General features: G+C 35.6%; 1 protein-coding gene across 1 annotated transcript in view; it reads left to right on the top strand.

Annotated features, from left to right (window-relative positions):
- Positions 1-17,508, top strand: part of YES1 (YES proto-oncogene 1, Src family tyrosine kinase) — a 75,194-nt gene that overhangs the window by 48,413 nt on the left and 9,273 nt on the right. Inside the window, exons 2-9 of the mRNA XM_021686044.2 lie at positions 1,738-2,010; positions 4,687-4,786; positions 7,468-7,566; positions 9,027-9,130; positions 9,217-9,366; positions 10,798-10,953; positions 11,122-11,301; positions 17,379-17,455. Coding sequence (XP_021541719.1) covers positions 1,746-2,010; positions 4,687-4,786; positions 7,468-7,566; positions 9,027-9,130; positions 9,217-9,366; positions 10,798-10,953; positions 11,122-11,301; positions 17,379-17,455 — 1,131 coding nt within the window. The 5' untranslated portion in view covers positions 1,738-1,745. The remainder of the gene's footprint in view (positions 1-1,737; positions 2,011-4,686; positions 4,787-7,467; positions 7,567-9,026; positions 9,131-9,216; positions 9,367-10,797; positions 10,954-11,121; positions 11,302-17,378; positions 17,456-17,508) is intronic.

Raw genomic sequence — 17,508 nt, 5'->3', positions numbered from 1 at the left:
TTCTTAATATCTCTTTATGCTACTGCATCATTAGTGTGTAGAAATGCAGCAGATTTCCATATATTAATTTTGTATCCTGCAACTTTACTGAATTCATTTATTAGTTCTAATAGTTTTTTATAGTTTTCTCTATATCATATCATGTCATCTGTAAATAGTGAGAATTTCGCTTCTTCCTTATCAATTTGGATGCCCTTAATTTCTTGTCTGATTACTGCAGTATAGCTACATTTTAAATGTTATATAGTCAAGGTTGTAAATGTTCATCCTTTGAGAGTTTATGAGGCGGTTGTCTTATCACTCACCTACTTCCTTTTGAATGCCACATAAGAAAGGAAAAGCTATAAAATTCGAATGACCTTTAAAAGTAAGTGAATTAATGAAATCTCCATTTAGTGCTCTCACAGGAAGTGAATATAATAATGCAGATTTTGTAATATCAGTAACCTATTATATGAGTCAATTGGTAAGCTGGATAGTGTATAAGAGATGAGTAACTCTTGATTTTTTAAGAAATGTATTGCCAGTAATTTGGGGATAGGGTGGGAATTAGGCCAGTAAGCAAAAAAAACAAGGTACCAAATGGAATAAGGTGAGGGAGTCCCATATAAAAATCTCCCCAAAAGTACATTGGAGGTTTTAAGGAAGACGATATTTTGCCAATTGTGGGGAAAAACGTCAGTGGAAAAGTAGCATTTGTGATGATCTTCAGTGATTGGATAGAACTTTAGCAGGTAGAAAAGTTTTAGGTGTAAAATCCTCACAAACTTGGGAAAGCACAGGGCATATATACTGGGGAAACAGGAAAGTGTGTGTATGTAGATAAGCATGAGGAAATAATAGGAGATAAAGCTGGAAAGATAGATTGGGATCAAATTTGGTAAGCATTGGGAGTGTGACTGTAGATAAGGAAAAGTTACAGAGCTACCTGGTCCTATATATGGTAGCTGCTAGCCACATATAGATACTGAGCACTTGAAATGTACCTGGTCCAAATTGAGATGTACTGTAAGTTTAAAATACTAACAGATTTCGGAGACGTGGTAAAAAAAAAAAAAAAAAAAAAACTAGAATTTTTTATATTGATGACATGTTGAAATAATTGTATTTTAGATGTACTCGGTTAAATAAAATATATTAAAATCAGTTTTATCTATTTTTATTTTTTTAACGTGGCTGCTAGAAGATTGAGAATTATATCTGTGGCTCAGATTATATTTCTATACAGAGGACTAGTATAGTTAGAAGGAGTGCAACTGATATTTGCTAGTACTATGTGTCACATATTGTCTAGAACTTGTAATAAGTTTAAGTTAATCTTCATAGAAAGCCCTATGAAGTAGGTGTTATTATCCCCCTTTTTCAAGTAACTGGGGTACAGAAAGGTCGAGCAACATACCTGAAATCACTCCACTACTGAGTAGGAAGCCAGGAGTCAAGCGTAGGCCTCTCTGGTGTCAGAGCCAGTGGCTTTCCCAGCACACTGTGGCATGTTGTCATTGGACCATTAAAGGTGGTTGAGCTGGAGAATGACATGATTGGAATGATACTTCAGCAGAATTGTAATAAAGATAAATGAGGAGAAGAAACTGTTTTTAGCTGTCTAGTTTTTTGTTTACTTTATTAATGTTACTCTTTTGCAGGAGAAAAATTCCTTGTTTAAAGTGAAGTTTTGAATTGTGTATTTTTGAAGTATATATTAACCACTTCTCAAAATATTTGCCTATCGCCTTGTAGATTTGATAATGGGCTGCATTAAAAGTAAAGAGAACAAAAGTCCAACCATTAAATATAGAACTGAAAACACTCCAGAACCTGTCAGTACAAGTGTCAGCCATTATGGAGCAGAACATACTGCAGTGGCACCATCATCTTCAACAAAGGGAGCATCTGTTAATTTTAGCAGTCTTTCCATGACACCATTTGGAGGATCCTCAGGGGTGACACCTTTTGGAGGAGCATCTTCTTCATTCTCAGTGGTGCCAAGTTCATATCCTGCTGGTTTAACAGGTGAGATTTAAATGGACAATTCTCTTGTCAGCTTGAGAACGTGACCTTAGGGAGGCAGTACATAAAGTTTTTTCCTGCTGTAAGAAAAATAACTTACTGGGGACTTAATAAGTTTATGTGAAAATTAAAGCTTCTAACATAAAAATTAAAGTCTTACGACATACATGATACTGTTCTGAAAATTTGGTGATAATCTGGTGATTATCTACTGGTTATACCATTAATTATTTCATTAATTCATTTTTCGAGTAATTATTAAGTGCCTACTATGTGGCAGGCACTGGGGATATAAAGATTAAAAACATGTACCCCTCCCTCAAGAATGTTAATGTTACAACTTTTCAGGTTTATAAAGTACTATCCAGTATTAAAGTATTATAGTAGTTACTTAATTAAATGGCAGTGTTGTGATGATAATACAGTTTTTCTATCAGATACTGATTTAAAAAAATAAAAGTCCTGAGGCTCAGAGTTAAATTTTTTTTTCAGAGTCACAGATAATCAGGAGAGCCCAGGTTTAATGTCCTGTACCAGAACTCCTTTTATTACATTATAATAGCCTTTCAGAGAACAAGAAGTGACGGCTGACAACCTTTCATGGAGCTGGAAATGCTCTAAAAAAGTAGTCAGAAATTTTAAAAAGAGTTCTTTTATGGGGTTTCCAGATCAGGATACTTTTTTCCTTGAGTAACAAAACATAACTGGCTTAGAAAAGGTAGGGTGAGCTCTAGGATTCCTTGATACAGCAATAGTTTGTTGATGTCATCAAGGACTCAAGTCCTTGATCTCTTTCCCGTAGCCTTAGAGTATCTTAGGCTTGGCAAAACAGCTTCCAGCATCAAATTGAGCAACACATGTCCTTACTACCAACCAGAGGGGGCAAAAAAGGAATCTGTTCTATAAGCTTGGACTATAAATTTGTCCTTTCAGTCTGCTTACCTCCAGACCAGTAATAGTGCTAGAGGAATGCCATAAGTGAATTCTATGAGACTGTTCATTTGAGGAGTTATGGACATCAAAGGGTCAATTACAGTCTTAATTCTAACCCCCTAACTCTAAATAGTTCAGTAATAGATGGCCACAATAGTGTCCTCAGTCATCAGCCAAGTTTAAGTTATTTTCAGGATTATATGTTTGGGAAAGACAGTAATCCAAAATGATGCAAGTAAATGTTGATACTTAAGGACATACTTAGTTACCTAAACAGTTTACTTATGTGAGAAGTCCATTCATGGTATACGTCTGTTAACACAGATGGAGTCTCTGTGTGCTACCTATAGAGAACTGTAAGCAAGAGAAACAAGGTTTTTGTCTTAATGGAGTTTACATTATAACAAAGGTTGGACAATAATTAGTGAGTAAACAACTCAACAGGATGATTAATGGTTCTTAAATGCTATGAGGGAACTGACCAGAGTGATTGGTGAAAGCCCTTTAGAAGATCATGGAAAGCTATCTTGAGAAGAAAACATTTGAGCTGAGGTTTGATTGATGAGAATGACCTAAATATGTACAGAGCTGGGAAGAGCTTTCTGGGGAGAGAGAACACCAAATGCAGAGTTTCGGAGGTACAGATGAACCTGGCGGTTTTGAGGACTAGTGAGGACACCAGAGGGTAGAATTGTATAATATGAGATTGAAGAGTCAGGATTACTCAGGACCTCGTAGACTCTGGTAAGAAGTTGGGGTTTTATTCAAAGGAAGAAGAAGCAATTGAAGAGTTTTTAATAAAGGATTTGCATAATTGAATTTCCTTTTTAAAAACCTCACTCTGGCAACTAGCTGTGTGGAGAATGGATGTAAGGAAGCAGGTACAGAAGTGGGTTAGGAAACTACTTCTCTAACAGTCTCAGCAGACTCAGCCAGAGATAACAAGGATTTGGATTAGGGTGGCAGCAGTGGAATTGGAAAAGAAAGTAGATAAAGAGGTATTTTAGAGGTAGAATAACGGTGCTAGTAAAGGGACTTGGCTTCAGTACCTGATTAGATAGTAGTGTCATTTGCTTAGTTAGACATTCAAGTAGAGATGTCAGATAGGCAGTTAATACATGACTGGAACTCAGGGGAGAGCAGTAAATAATCTGTTCTCTTCCTTTGTTTGCAGGTAATAGTTGTTTGGTGTCCTTATCTCTTACGCATCTGTGTACAATTCTATGTATGAAGTTATTTTTGGAATTTATAATTCATATCAGCCATATCATTTAATTTTTAAGAAAAACAAGCCATTTTTAAGTGTTCATTATAATAACTACTCTTACTAAATCCTTAGTTATTGCTACTAAGGATCAGTTTTAAGGATGGACATGTTCACCCATTGTTTATAAGAAATTGAGATGATCAGTGCCAGTTTGTAGTACTTGTTAATACTTTTTCTGCCAAAGAATTGATTTGAACTTTGTGTTTCCAAGTCAGAGATATTGCTATTATGAATCAAAATTAAATTTGTTTCTGTAGGTGTATAGAATTTTAGAATTTGTAGCATGCAGTAGTTTCATGGACGGTCTTCAGAGAGTGTCTTATTAACTTAAACTCCAGCTGCCCAAGTCTCCATTCAGAAATAGATTCTGGAGATTAGGAAGAAAATTATACTTAAGCTTTTTTGCTTACATTTTTTTTCTCTTATGTTAACATATATAATTTACCTTATTTTTTGGGTTTTTTTTTTTGCTCCAATAGGTGGTGTTACTATATTTGTGGCCTTATATGATTATGAAGCTAGAACTACAGAAGACCTTTCATTCAAGAAAGGTGAACGGTTTCAAATAATTAACAACACGTAAGTGTTGGGAATATTTTGTGAGGGAGAAAGACTGACAGAAACCTAGGCTTCATGCTGAAACCACTTAGCTGGTTGATTCAGAGATGAGAGTGGTGAGGCATGGGTCTCTGCCCACTGGGTTGGATGATGCATTTGGTTTCTTTAGACACATGGCATAATAACTACTTTTGTAGCCAGAGTTATGACTTCTACAAATTGTGCTGTAGTGTGTGGTTCTTCCATAAACAGTAGAGATTTAAGAGTGAAGACTGAGGGAGTATATGCAAGTTAAGTATATTACTTTAAAAGAAAGTCTTTATAAAGAGAATTCTTTTTTCCTATTTAAGTATAGGATGATTTAAGGTTCTTCTTTCTTTCTCTTAACAAAAAACAAAGGGAAAAGGCCAAGTAGGGAGCCCCTGCAGTCCCAACGTGACCACATTAAGTTGCTTTTTCCTTAGTTGACTCTTAGACTTTTTGTTTAAGACTTTTAGTCTGAGATGACTCTTAGACTTTTAGTGAGCCACTAAATAATGAAAGTCATTTAGTGGCCCACTAAAAATTCAGTGTTTGAATTGAAAATTCAATGCTTGTTATAGAAAATAGATCCCGTATATTATGGTCTCTTTACTTCCAGTCATATTTCCTAACATTCTTGCTCCCATTTGCCATCCATTATTGTTCCAGAATATAAAATATGATCATTACTCTCTGCTTTAAAATCCTTTTTCAGTAGCTACCAGTTGTTGTCAAGATAAAAGAAAAGCAATAACAATGGTAGACATCAGCCATCCAGCTGCTTCCCCTTCCTCATTTAACCGTCCAGCCATACTGAATTGCTTGTAATTTTATGAATACACTGGGTTTCTCACCTTCCCATGCCTTGACACGTAGTTTCTTTTTTCTGGAATGTCACTTCCTGTCTCCAATTCTTTTTCTTTTATCTGGCCAACCCTGTTCATCCTTCAAAATTTATATTCCTATGTCATTTCTCAAGGAGGCCTTTCTTAACATTCTTCCTCTCCTACCTGGCCCACACCCCATCTCCCGCTATATTAGGTATCTGTCTTACATGTTGATGTAGCACCCTGTGCAAACCTCAGTCATACTGCGATCACTACTTCGAATTATAATTTATTGTGTGCTTGTCATTCTTTTAGACCAGTGGTTCTCAACCTAGGGAAAAGTGCCCAGGAGACATTTAGCAATGTCTGGAGACAGGGTGCCTCCACTGTTTTCTGGTGGGTAGAGGCCAGGGATATTGCTGAACATCCTGTAGTGCACAGGACAGCCCCCAACAACACTAGCCCAAAGAGTCACTAAGGCCATGGTTGAGAAATTCTGCTCTAGGCTGAGTTTCTTGAGCTTATAGACAGTCTTTTTACCTCTCTTCCTAGCATACCCTCTCATTAAGTCTGTCACTTAAAGGGTATTCAATAAATGTTTGAATCATGAATGGTTAGCACAAATGCAAAGTTTTAAGTTTGTGTATATGAGAGTGCTTAATACATACTAGGAAGCTACAAACCAAGTGTGTGAGAATAAATATTTGAATTGCCAAAGGATTTTTCATCTCATTTTCTAGAGAACAAATTCCCTTCGATCATTTATAAAATTTCAGTTTAGATAAAATATTTTCAGTACTTTCCTCTGGCAAAGCAAAACATGCATTTAATTTTTATGGCAGAATCCATATATATCTTCCTCATTAGAGACTGATAATATTTGCTTCTTTCACATTAATTTTGGAAAAATCAGGGCTTATGTATTGCAAACTACACATAGTTCTCATGTTCCGAATTGATTTTAGTCTTGTTTAAATATTTATGGGTAACATTTTTGTAAATATACTTTATTCTAGGAGTTAAATTTTTTATTCTTGTCTGTTGCAAATATTTTGTATACATTTTTAGGGCATCCTGATACTTTTCCTAAAATGACTAAAAAGGAACATTATGATTTTATGTATGGTTAAAAGCATTTGACAGTAAAAAAGAATGAACTACTGATAACATACTACAGCATAGGTGAACTGTGAAAAAATTATGATAAGTGAAAGAAACTAGTCCAAAAGTCCACATTATTGTATGATTCCATTTATATGAAATGTCCACAATAGTCATATCCATAGGAACAAAAAAGATTTAGTGTTAGGCAGTGTTGGGGGGGAGGCGGGTGGAGGAGTGGAGAGTGACTGTTAATGGGTATAGGGTTTCTTGAGTGGGGGGTGATGAAATGTTCTAAAATTGATTGTGGTAATGGTTGTACAACTCTGAATATATTAAATCCATTAAATTGTACATCTAAAAGGGGGAATTTTATGGTATGCAAATTATGTCAGTAAAACTTTTAAAAAAGAAAACATCCAGTTGAAACTGAATAATTTAAAAGATTTACCTCCCAAACTGTTTTAGTCAGTATAGTTTATTGTTTTAGGTTGAAGATAGTTATGTAAAGAAGGGATAACTAAAATTAAACTTTTTTTTTTTGTTTGGAGCAGAAATATGTATGCATTTGTGATTCCCTTAATTCAAGTAACCTGTATTTAAATATTCTTTTGAGTTTAGTTTTTGATCAAATGAATGCATTAAAAAATGGAAGTTAAACCTCTTTTCTACATAGATACAAGGCAACACTGCAGTAAATTGTGTTTTGAGCAGTCATCTACCTTGTGGTAATTGTTGTTTTATGTGTTGCAGGGAAGGAGACTGGTGGGAAGCAAGATCAATTGCTACAGGAAAGAATGGCTATATCCCTAGCAATTATGTAGCCCCTGCAGATTCCATTCAGGCAGAAGAGTATGGCACTACTTCATATTTTATTAATTACTTTGATTTTAAAAATGTTTTAATGCACATTCTACTTAGCCACAACTTTACACAGGCACAATTACATACCAGTCTTAATATAGCTAATATATCATATTAATAGGAGATGTTACTTGAAAATTAATAATTAATGTCATAGTATTTGCTTACAGTAGGATCATAAATGAATCTGCATTAATAATACTATTTTGCCTAGTCTGTATCCTTTATATTTTCACTTAAAAAAGTATATGAACCCATTTTATATTCTGCAGACTCTTTCATTTCAAAAATTTACCTTTGGTAAATAGTATTGTATTTACAACACTGATAGTATTGTATCAGTGTTAATTTCTTTTTTTTTTTTTTTAAGATTTTATTTGAGAGAGAGAGAATGAGAGAGAGAGAGCACATGAGAGGGGGGAGGGTCAGAGGGAGAAGCAGACTCCCTGCCGAGCAGGGAGCCCAATGTGGGACTCCATCCAGGGACTCCAGGATCATGACTTGAGCCGAAGGCAGTTGCTTAACCAACTGAGCCACCCAGGCGCCCAGTGTTAATTTCTTGACTAAGGTGCTTGCTCTGTGGGTATGTAGGAGAGTATCCTTGTCTTGAGGAAACACACACTGAGGTATTTAGGGGTAATGTTTCAGAATGTTTGCAACTTACTCTCTATCAGTTCAGAAAAAATATGTATACAGGGAAAGCGAATATAACAAAGTAAAATTTTAACAGTTGAGAAATCTGGGTGGAGGGTATATGAGAATTCTATGTGCTATTCTCACAACTTTTAAAAAATTAAAATTCACCTTCAGTGACATATTTTTTTAGGTCAAACCAAGAGTATCTGGGATTCATAAATACTACTTTGTTTTCATATCACAACACTTAACATAGTACCTTGCACATAGTAGGTGCTCTATCAATGTTTGTTTGCTTTTATGATATGTAATTTGTTTCCATAATTCTGTTCTGCTTGACACTTGTCACTTCCTGTTTTATTCTGTGAGCTTCTGTATTAAACCAAAGCCATGCTAATTTAGAGTTGCTAGTAATTTGGATATGGTTCACTTGCACCTTAATGAATACAGATGATCACACTGTTACTAGAGAACCACTTCTGTTCTTCCTACTAGTCTTAACATTTCCATCTGTCAGTGACTGAGAGGTTCTCTGTTATTGTTGCCTTTCTTTCTCCATTTACTGATCCTGTGACTTGCAGGTAGAGTTGAAGAGACTGGTTGAATAGTCAATACATGGAAATACTAGGACAGTAAATTCTGAGAGTAATATTTGTTATAATTCTATTTAATAAAGACCCTTTATTATGTTTTGCTGTATTTTTAAGCTGTGTAGCTCTTTGTTGTCATCCTTCCATTCCATTCTTACTGATCCTTATTTATAATCTTTCTGACCCTTCCACATTTCTAACTCAGAACACTGATTTTTCCAGATGGTATTTTGGCAAAATGGGGAGAAAAGATGCTGAAAGATTACTTCTGAATCCTGGGAATCAACGAGGTATTTTCTTAGTAAGAGAGAGTGAAACTACTAAAGGTAATTATAATGTAATATAAGTATAAAAATTTTCTTGGACAATATTTTGAGAAAGATACAGAAAAAGTATTTGTTTCCCCCACTAGGTGCTTATTCTCTCTCTATTCGTGATTGGGATGAGGTAAGAGGTGACAATGTGAAACACTATAAAATTAGGAAACTTGACAACGGTGGATACTATATCACAACCAGAGCACAATTTGATACTCTGCAGAAGTTGGTAAAACACTACACAGGTATGTGAATGTTTCGCAGGTGAAAATTATTTCTTGATCTGTTTTATGAGAACAGAATCTCTGTCTTCATGTCTCTTAAGGTTTAGTTTGTTATTTTACACACAAGAATGTGCTCGATAGATGTCTGTTGTATTCTAGTTTTAAAATTGAGGAGCAGGTAGTATTTATTACCTGAATTAGGTTCTTAGATATGCTAAAATCTGACTACCATTATTTGATTCCTTATATCTTCCTGGCATAGTATTTACATTGGAGTTTCATAGTAGCTAAATACCGAGATAGATTATGACAATAAATAAAAAAGCATAAAAACAAATATTTTCTAGGGACATTTATTAAGTGGGTAAAACTAAACACTTAATGTAAAAAGCTCTGTCAGATGTCCTTTTGGGTTACCTTCCTCTGCATGGCTGGACCACATAAAACTTCCTAAAGTGTAAATCCAATGAAATTTAATCTGAAGATGCATTTTTCTTTTCCTGGAAAATTAACCTATCGCAACTGTAGACATTCTTCTAGTCTTTCAAGGACCTTTGAAAGGTATTCAGTATTAGATTCTTGTGTCTCAAAATTTTGCCTTGCCAATTTGATACATGAATGTATCTAAAAGTTTTTAAATTATTAATACTAGGGGAGGGGAAATTTCCATGGCAGTCTCTTCTTCAGTGACAGCTAGCTACGAAGTCTGTCAAGTCAACCACCAGTCTTGACATTGATCAAACATGTTACGAAGCAGTTGCATCAGTTGTAATTGCACTTTTTAGAATGTTGATTTGTGTGGTTACTTGTTGAACATGGGAGGGAACATGTCTTATTTATAATAAGAAAGATTGTGTAAGCAGGATTCACAAGTCAAGCCATAGTGAATTTGGGATTTCCTGTTTTTGTGTCTCCCTTGTTTGAAAACCAGTCTCTTAAATGAAGAAGTTTTCTCCTTAATTTTTGGTATGCTTCTTACATTAGTGGTTATTAGGAATAGCAGTCAATAGTAGCATTCTCTTTGGGAAGAGACAAAACACAGTCGTCAAAAATAGAACTTTGGGGGCAACCAGAACTATGGTTTGAATCCCATATCCATCACTTACTGGGTGACATTAAGAAAGCCGCTTAAGTTTTTCAAGACTTATTTATATGAGATATTTGTAAAGTACTGAATTAGCACAATAGCTGAGACATAATAAGTATTCAGTAAATTATAACTTCAAAAATGTATTTAACAAAAGGTGTTTCATCTCTTGTATGTTTTGCTTCTTACATACCATACAGCTCCCTTTTTGGTGTTTGTGCTTGTAGAGTAAAACTGAGAGAACATTATGTTTTTGTTTTTGTTTTTGTTTTCTTCAATTTAAACTTCTAAAACATTAATGTACTAGATGTACCTTAATTTTTGTAATTAATTCATTTTACAGTATAGTTTATTCATTTATCTAGAACATGCTGATGGTTTATGCCATAAGTTAACAACCGTGTGTCCAACTGTGAAACCCCAGACTCAAGGTCTAGCAAAAGATGCTTGGGAAATCCCTCGAGAATCTTTGCGACTAGAGGTTAAATTAGGACAAGGATGTTTTGGTGAAGTATGGATGGGTAAGAAGCCTGAACTTTTGTTTTTTTGTCATTTCTTTAGCCATAGATTAAAATTAACCATAACTTTAGATAAGATATATTGAAATATTTAAGGTAACTGCTGCTCATTGAGGTTTGGCTTAAAATCTCTTAATATATAGATTAAAATAGTAGACTGTGTTTCTCTAGGAACATGGAATGGAACCACGAAAGTAGCAATCAAAACACTAAAACCAGGTACAATGATGCCAGAAGCTTTTCTTCAGGAGGCTCAGATAATGAAAAAATTAAGACATGACAAACTTGTTCCACTATATGCTGTTGTTTCTGAAGAGCCAATTTACATTGTCACTGAGTTTATGTCAAAAGGTATGTGTATATTAGTTTCTTTTAGGCTATTCATGTTGATAAAATTTTTTTTTAATCTTCATTTCTATTTTTATGCATACAAATTTTTATTGTCTAGTGTTCCCTAATTTGAGATTTTTATGTAGACATTGAAAGGAGAAAATCTGACATTTTGTGTAATGGAATAGTGATTAGTTGCAGGTATTCCAGAGGATAGTACAAAGTTTAAAAGGAGAATTAAGCCAGCTCAATTTATGTTGAAAGTAATTAGGTTTTTGGGCACCTGGGTGGCTCAGTTGGTTAAGCGACTGCCTTCGGCTCAGGTCATGATCCCAGAGTCCCGGGATCGAGTCCCGCATCGGGCTCCCTGCTCAGCGAGGAGCCTGCTTCTCCCTCTGACCCTCCCCCCTCTCATGTACTCTCTCTCTCTCTCTCATTCTCGCTCTCTCAAATAAATAATCTTAAAAAAAAAAGAAAGGAAGTAGGTTTTTTATTCCATTTGACTAAAGGAAATGGAATAGCTAGGAAAGTGAAAAAGTATTTCTACAAATTAAAATAATGCAGTTAGAAACATATTTATATCTTTATTCCTAAATCAAAGAAATCAGGTAAACTTAATGAAATCTTATTTTAGTATAAAAACAATCTCCATAGTCAGGTTCCTAGAAACTTTTTTCCACTATCATTCACTAAAATTTCTCCATTCTCCCAAATTCCAGACCCCAAGGTGGGAGCTTTAGTAACAGAATTGGTTAGGGTCAGGATAAAGAGAAGGGACAGATGATGCTTTAGAAGAGGAACCAGTAAGCACTAAGTATGTTGATAGTCCTCCTTTTGCCCTCTCGAACTTTATCTTTTTTTTCCCCCCAACTCTTAATGAGTCACTCATCCATAATTAAAGCTACTGATTATGTCATCCCTCTCAAGTAGTCCCATTTTGGCCAACAATGTAGTTCCATCTAGTGGTGACAGGGCCAATTACAAGCTACATATTTGCTGTAGGAAATCAACCCCCCCACCTCCCAAAGGAATAGAAAAGCCAAAAATTAAGAATTGAGGTAGCCTACTAATTGATAGCCAAACCATGTGCCCCAAGGCACATGGCACTTTTTGGAAGGAATCTCTGCTGCAAACAACTGCCAAATAATCCCTTTCAGAGTACACTGGATGAACTATATAAGAAGGGGAAGAGGGACAAGGAGGAAGTTTAAATCAAGATATTGATAGCATGGGGCGCCTGGGTGGCTCAGTCGTTAAGCATCTGCCTTCGGCTCAGGTCATGATCCCAGGGTCCTGGGATCGAGTCCCACGTCGGGCACCCTGCTCGGCGGGAGGCCTGCTTCTCCCTCTCCCACTCCCCCTGCTTGTGTTCCCTCTCTCGCTGTGTCTCTCTCTGTCAAATAAATAAAATCTTTAAAAAAAAAAGATATTGATAGCATAAGAATATAATGGAAGTAAAGCTAATGGTCCATTTAACTTTGTATATTGATTTCAAGAATTATTTAATTGGGGGAACATGATAGACATCTTTTTTTTTTTTTTTTTTTTTTTTTTTTGAGAGAGAGAAACAGCACGAGAGGGGATAGGGTCAGAGGGGGAAGCAGGCTCCCCGCTGAGCCGGGAGCCCGATGTGGGACTCGATCCCAGGACTCCGGGATCATGACCTGAGCCGAAGGCAGTCGCTTAACCAACTGAGCCACCCAGGCGCCCACATGATAGACATCTTATGTTGTCAGATTTCCTGGGTTAGAATTATTTCTAGATGGGAGATTTAGAATGCAAGATCACAAATGACCCTTCTGGTTTTAAAACTCCATACTTACCCATTTTGTTTCAGGTACTTAGCAGTTGATCCTCAATAATACATTCAAACTCACTGCCTCGTGTGCTCCCAGATAAACCCACTTTCCTTGCTAGACAAGTCTTACTGCTTGTGGTTTCCATGATTCTGTTCAAAGTCTTTCATCTGGAATTTTATTTCCCTATCTCTCAAGCAGGCCATCAATCATATTTCCTTCAGATTATACTTAAGTATTTGAGGCCATCCATTAAGGTCCATATCTGTCATGATCATTATATCCTATGAAATGTTTATAATCAGACTATTCTATAAATTTTTAACAACCAAAATGTATGAATACTTCTAATTTACAGGACACTCTTCTAGTCAGTATAAGGTACCAAAGAAATTAAGCACCCAAATAACTTACATTGAATTTTCAGAGAAAAGACCTGACCTTCTGATGAGTTAATTTTCAGTATAAAAGTAAATATTAGCTCACTGTAAACAAATAAGCTACAAGGCCAAAGCATAATGAATTTCCAGGTGTTTAACACATTCAGTAAGTATAGAAATGAGGAAGAGGTCACATAGGCTGGAATATATTGAGAAAAATTAGTAGAAAAGTCAAGTCTTAAACTGACCTTTAAGGTTATAAAGGCTATGGATGGGTAAAGGGAAAGGTATGGGTATTTCTGCAGAGCTAAGTGGATATGAGGAAATGGGGAACAAAACCATGGGAAGTAGAATGTACAGAAGGCAGCTGGTTGGAAATAAGGCTGGAGAGGTATGTGAAAAAAACTTAAGGCTCCTCTGAATTGATTTCACTATTACTTATTGAGTACCTGCCCTCTGCCTGGGTGATGGATGAGCTTCAAAGGGTCCATGAACTTCCCCTGAAGTTGTGTGTCAGATTTTTGCATATTTATGTATGTTTCCTGGGAAGAATATAACTATAAGGCACATTTGATGGGGGCGGAGGTAGGATTTGTTGTCATTGGTTAAAGATCAGAGAAAAGGAATCGTCAAAATGACACCAATTCCAATCTTAAATTTCTGTGTGTTGCAGTTTTTCACTATTTTAGTAATTATCTATTGTTACACTAAAAAAATGTTCTTCTACTTAATGTATCAATCATGGCACCTTAGATTCTTTAAAACAAAAGAACTGTACCTTCTATTTATTTCTGTATACTCTGCATTGCCATGTGGAGTATTTATGTGATGTCAATTTATCTTATAGGAAAGGAAGTGAAGAAAAGAAGTGTCTCTTCCTCTGTTTAAGGACAATTTCTTTACCTGTGTTTTTGATCCTTCCTTTAAAAAGAAAACCCTTCCTAGGTCTCAACATCTGCTTTTCACCTTCTGCTCTGCTTGTTTGCTTCCCTTCTCCCTTTTTAAAAAATCTTCACTTCCTAACCAGCCATTTACTCTTTTTTAAAACTGTTTATTTAATGTCAGCACTTTTCATAGATTTTTTTTAAATTGTGGAATATTTCAGACATACAGAGAATACCATAACAACCATGTCCCTACCATCCAAATTTAATGTTTATACTTTGCCATATTTGCTTCAGATCTCTCTACTAAGAAAACAAAACATTACAGATCTAATTGCATCTTTGTTTTTACCCCTCCTTGAGCCCATTCTCATTTGAGCCTTCTCTTCAGGTTCTTTTGGGCCCATTTCCCTTCCAGAGGTAGCCTTAATTTTGAAGTTGGTGCCTACCTTTTCCATCTGTCTTTCATATTGATGTACTTTTATTGATACATATTTACCTATTAACAATACTTGTATGTTTTTAACTTACATAAATCTGACTAGCTTTATTTTCATTCAACATTATGTTCTTGATATTTATTCATATGGATAAGGGAAGATCTAATTTGTATATTTGTAACTGTTGGTTGAGATTCTGTATGAGTATACCATTGTTTATTCATTCCTTTCCCAGTGAACATTTAGCTTGCTTCTAGTTTGTCACTGTAACAGTGAATGTCCTTGTGCTTGCCTCTTCTTGCCTATATGCAAGAGTCTCTAGTGCATTGGATGGCAGCAACATTAACATCACCTGGAAACTCAGAGATGCAAACTCTGGCCATAGGGCCCAGCAGTCTTCACTTCCCCACCACCTTGTGTAATAATGGTCCATTCGGTGCCATTGATCCCATTTATCACATTTCTCTGGAAGATATCTCCTCTCCATTCCCACTGTCATTGCTAGATTTTAACATAATAGTCTGTCTTTCCTAGACTATTTTAAGAACTTATAAACTTAATCCTTTTATGCAGTTTTGGCCCAATTTCATTTTCCATATTATTATTGGAATGATTGCTTTTTAAACATAAATCTGATCATATTGCTTCTCAGTATAAAACTTCATGTAAAAAGGTTAAAGTCCATTGATGCATTGCCTTCTGTTTTCTCTTTCCTTCTGTAGTCTCTTCCTCATCAGTTCCCATTTTTGTCCCCTGTGTTCTTGCATAGGAAGGACTGTTTTCAGTTCCCTGAACTTTGATGTCACATGCAGTACTGCCTTTCTACTTGTTAATCTCTCTTCCTAGAATTCCCTGTTCCCCCCATTCTTCCTTAGAAACAGATCTCCTCTGTAAAGCCTTTTCTGACGTCTCCATAGAATTAACCATATCTATTGTGTCTGTAAAACTGTAGGTTTTACAGTACATTTTATAACACCTACTCTGCAATATTTGTTTTCGTATATTATTTGTACAGTTCCTAGATCTATATATTATACTTTCTTACTAGATCACGATCTCTTCAAGCTCAGGGACCGTGACGTATTTATCTTTGTATTTTGTATATCTTTCATAGTGCCTTACATGTAGTAGATCCTTCGTAAATATTCAAATGGGCAGATAAAATAACAAACACAATACCATGTTCCATCTGCAGTAGACAGACCAGAAGAAATATAGATATTCTCTGACTTTGAATCTCTGTAAAGGAAGAGATTACATCATAGCTCTCCTTTGCTTCACAATCCTGTCGTGGAAAGGGCTTTCTTTGTCTTGTTTTGTTTTATTTTGAAATACTTTTAAACTTTAGAAAAGTTGTAAAAATAATACACAGAATTCTCATACATATTTCAGCCAGATTTGCCAATTGTTAATTATATATGTATCTTTCAATACGTAAAATATAAGGATTTTTCCCAGAACTGAGGAGCACATTGCAAATATTATGTTCTCTTTACCTCTAAATACTTCAGTGTTTGTCTCCTAAAGACAAAATTGGATACAGTTCCATTATCTGATATCAGTCCATCCATATTTCACATTTGCATCAGTTGTCCTGGTGAATGTCCTTAATTAACAGTACTTTCCCCCGATCCAGGATCCAGTCCATGGTCCTGGATTTCTTTTAGTTGTCATTTTTCTTTGGTGTGCTTTAATCTGGAGCAGTCCCTCTCTTAGCTTTTCTTGTCTTTGATGACATTGTTATTTTTGACAAGAACAGTATAGTTGTTTTAAAAATGTACCGTAAGGGGCGCCTGGGTGGCTCAGTCGTTAAGCATCTGCCTTCTGTTCAGGTCATGATCCCAGGGTCCTGGGATCGAGCCCCGCATCGGGCTCCCTGCTCAGCGGGAAGCCTGCTTCTCCCTCTCCCACTCCCCCTGCTTGTATTCCCTCTCTCGCTGTCTCTCTCTCTCTCTGTGTCAAATAAATAAATAAATAATCTTTTAAAAAATAAAAAAAATGTACCTTAATTTTGGTTTATCTGCTATTTTTTCTTGATTAACTTCAGGTACATGGTAAGTTTTTAACCAGTAATACACGAATAGCAACTAGACTTTTCTAGCCTTTCTGTTAGCTGTTATTCATAGTACTTTGCTGTTCCATGGTATCTTCTGCTAAAGTTAAGAGAAGTTAATTAGACTAACACTTCCATGTCAACTCAGCCACCAAGGTCTATTTTTAAGTACCCCAAGATACTCCCAGTTGTCTGCGCTCTTGATTCAGATTGACTTAAAAATATACAGGTATCTGATACTGCCTTTTGGATCAAAATTGGAATTGCTAATCTTGATCATAGCAAAGAAGGAATGCCTACAATCTAATGAGATGATTGAATTTTCCATATGTTATCAGAGAAGTTTTTAAAAAATTTCAGTTTAGGGATCTCTTACAGAATATTAAAGATAATTATTCAGAAATTCCAAAGCTGCAATAAATATTAAAGAATGACAAGTTTTAAGTTTTGTATTGTGGTGATTTGTTTGGAGGTGGGGGAATGTTTATTTCAATCCTAATTTAAGATTTGCTTATTTTCCATGAACATTTTTCTCTCTCTTATAGGGAGTTTATTGGATTTCCTGAAGGAGGGAGATGGAAAGTATTTGAAGCTCCCACAACTGGTTGATATGGCTGCTCAGGTATTTGTGTATCTGTACATGCATCAGTTTGCATTGAAAGTATACATATAAAT

The sequence above is a fragment of the Neomonachus schauinslandi genome, chromosome 14 (assembly GCF_002201575.2).
Source record: "Neomonachus schauinslandi chromosome 14, ASM220157v2, whole genome shotgun sequence".
Lineage (NCBI taxonomy): Eukaryota > Metazoa > Chordata > Mammalia > Carnivora > Phocidae > Neomonachus > Neomonachus schauinslandi.
The sequence above is the reverse complement of the archived record's forward strand: the minus strand, read 5'-3'. Positions and strand labels throughout refer to the sequence as shown.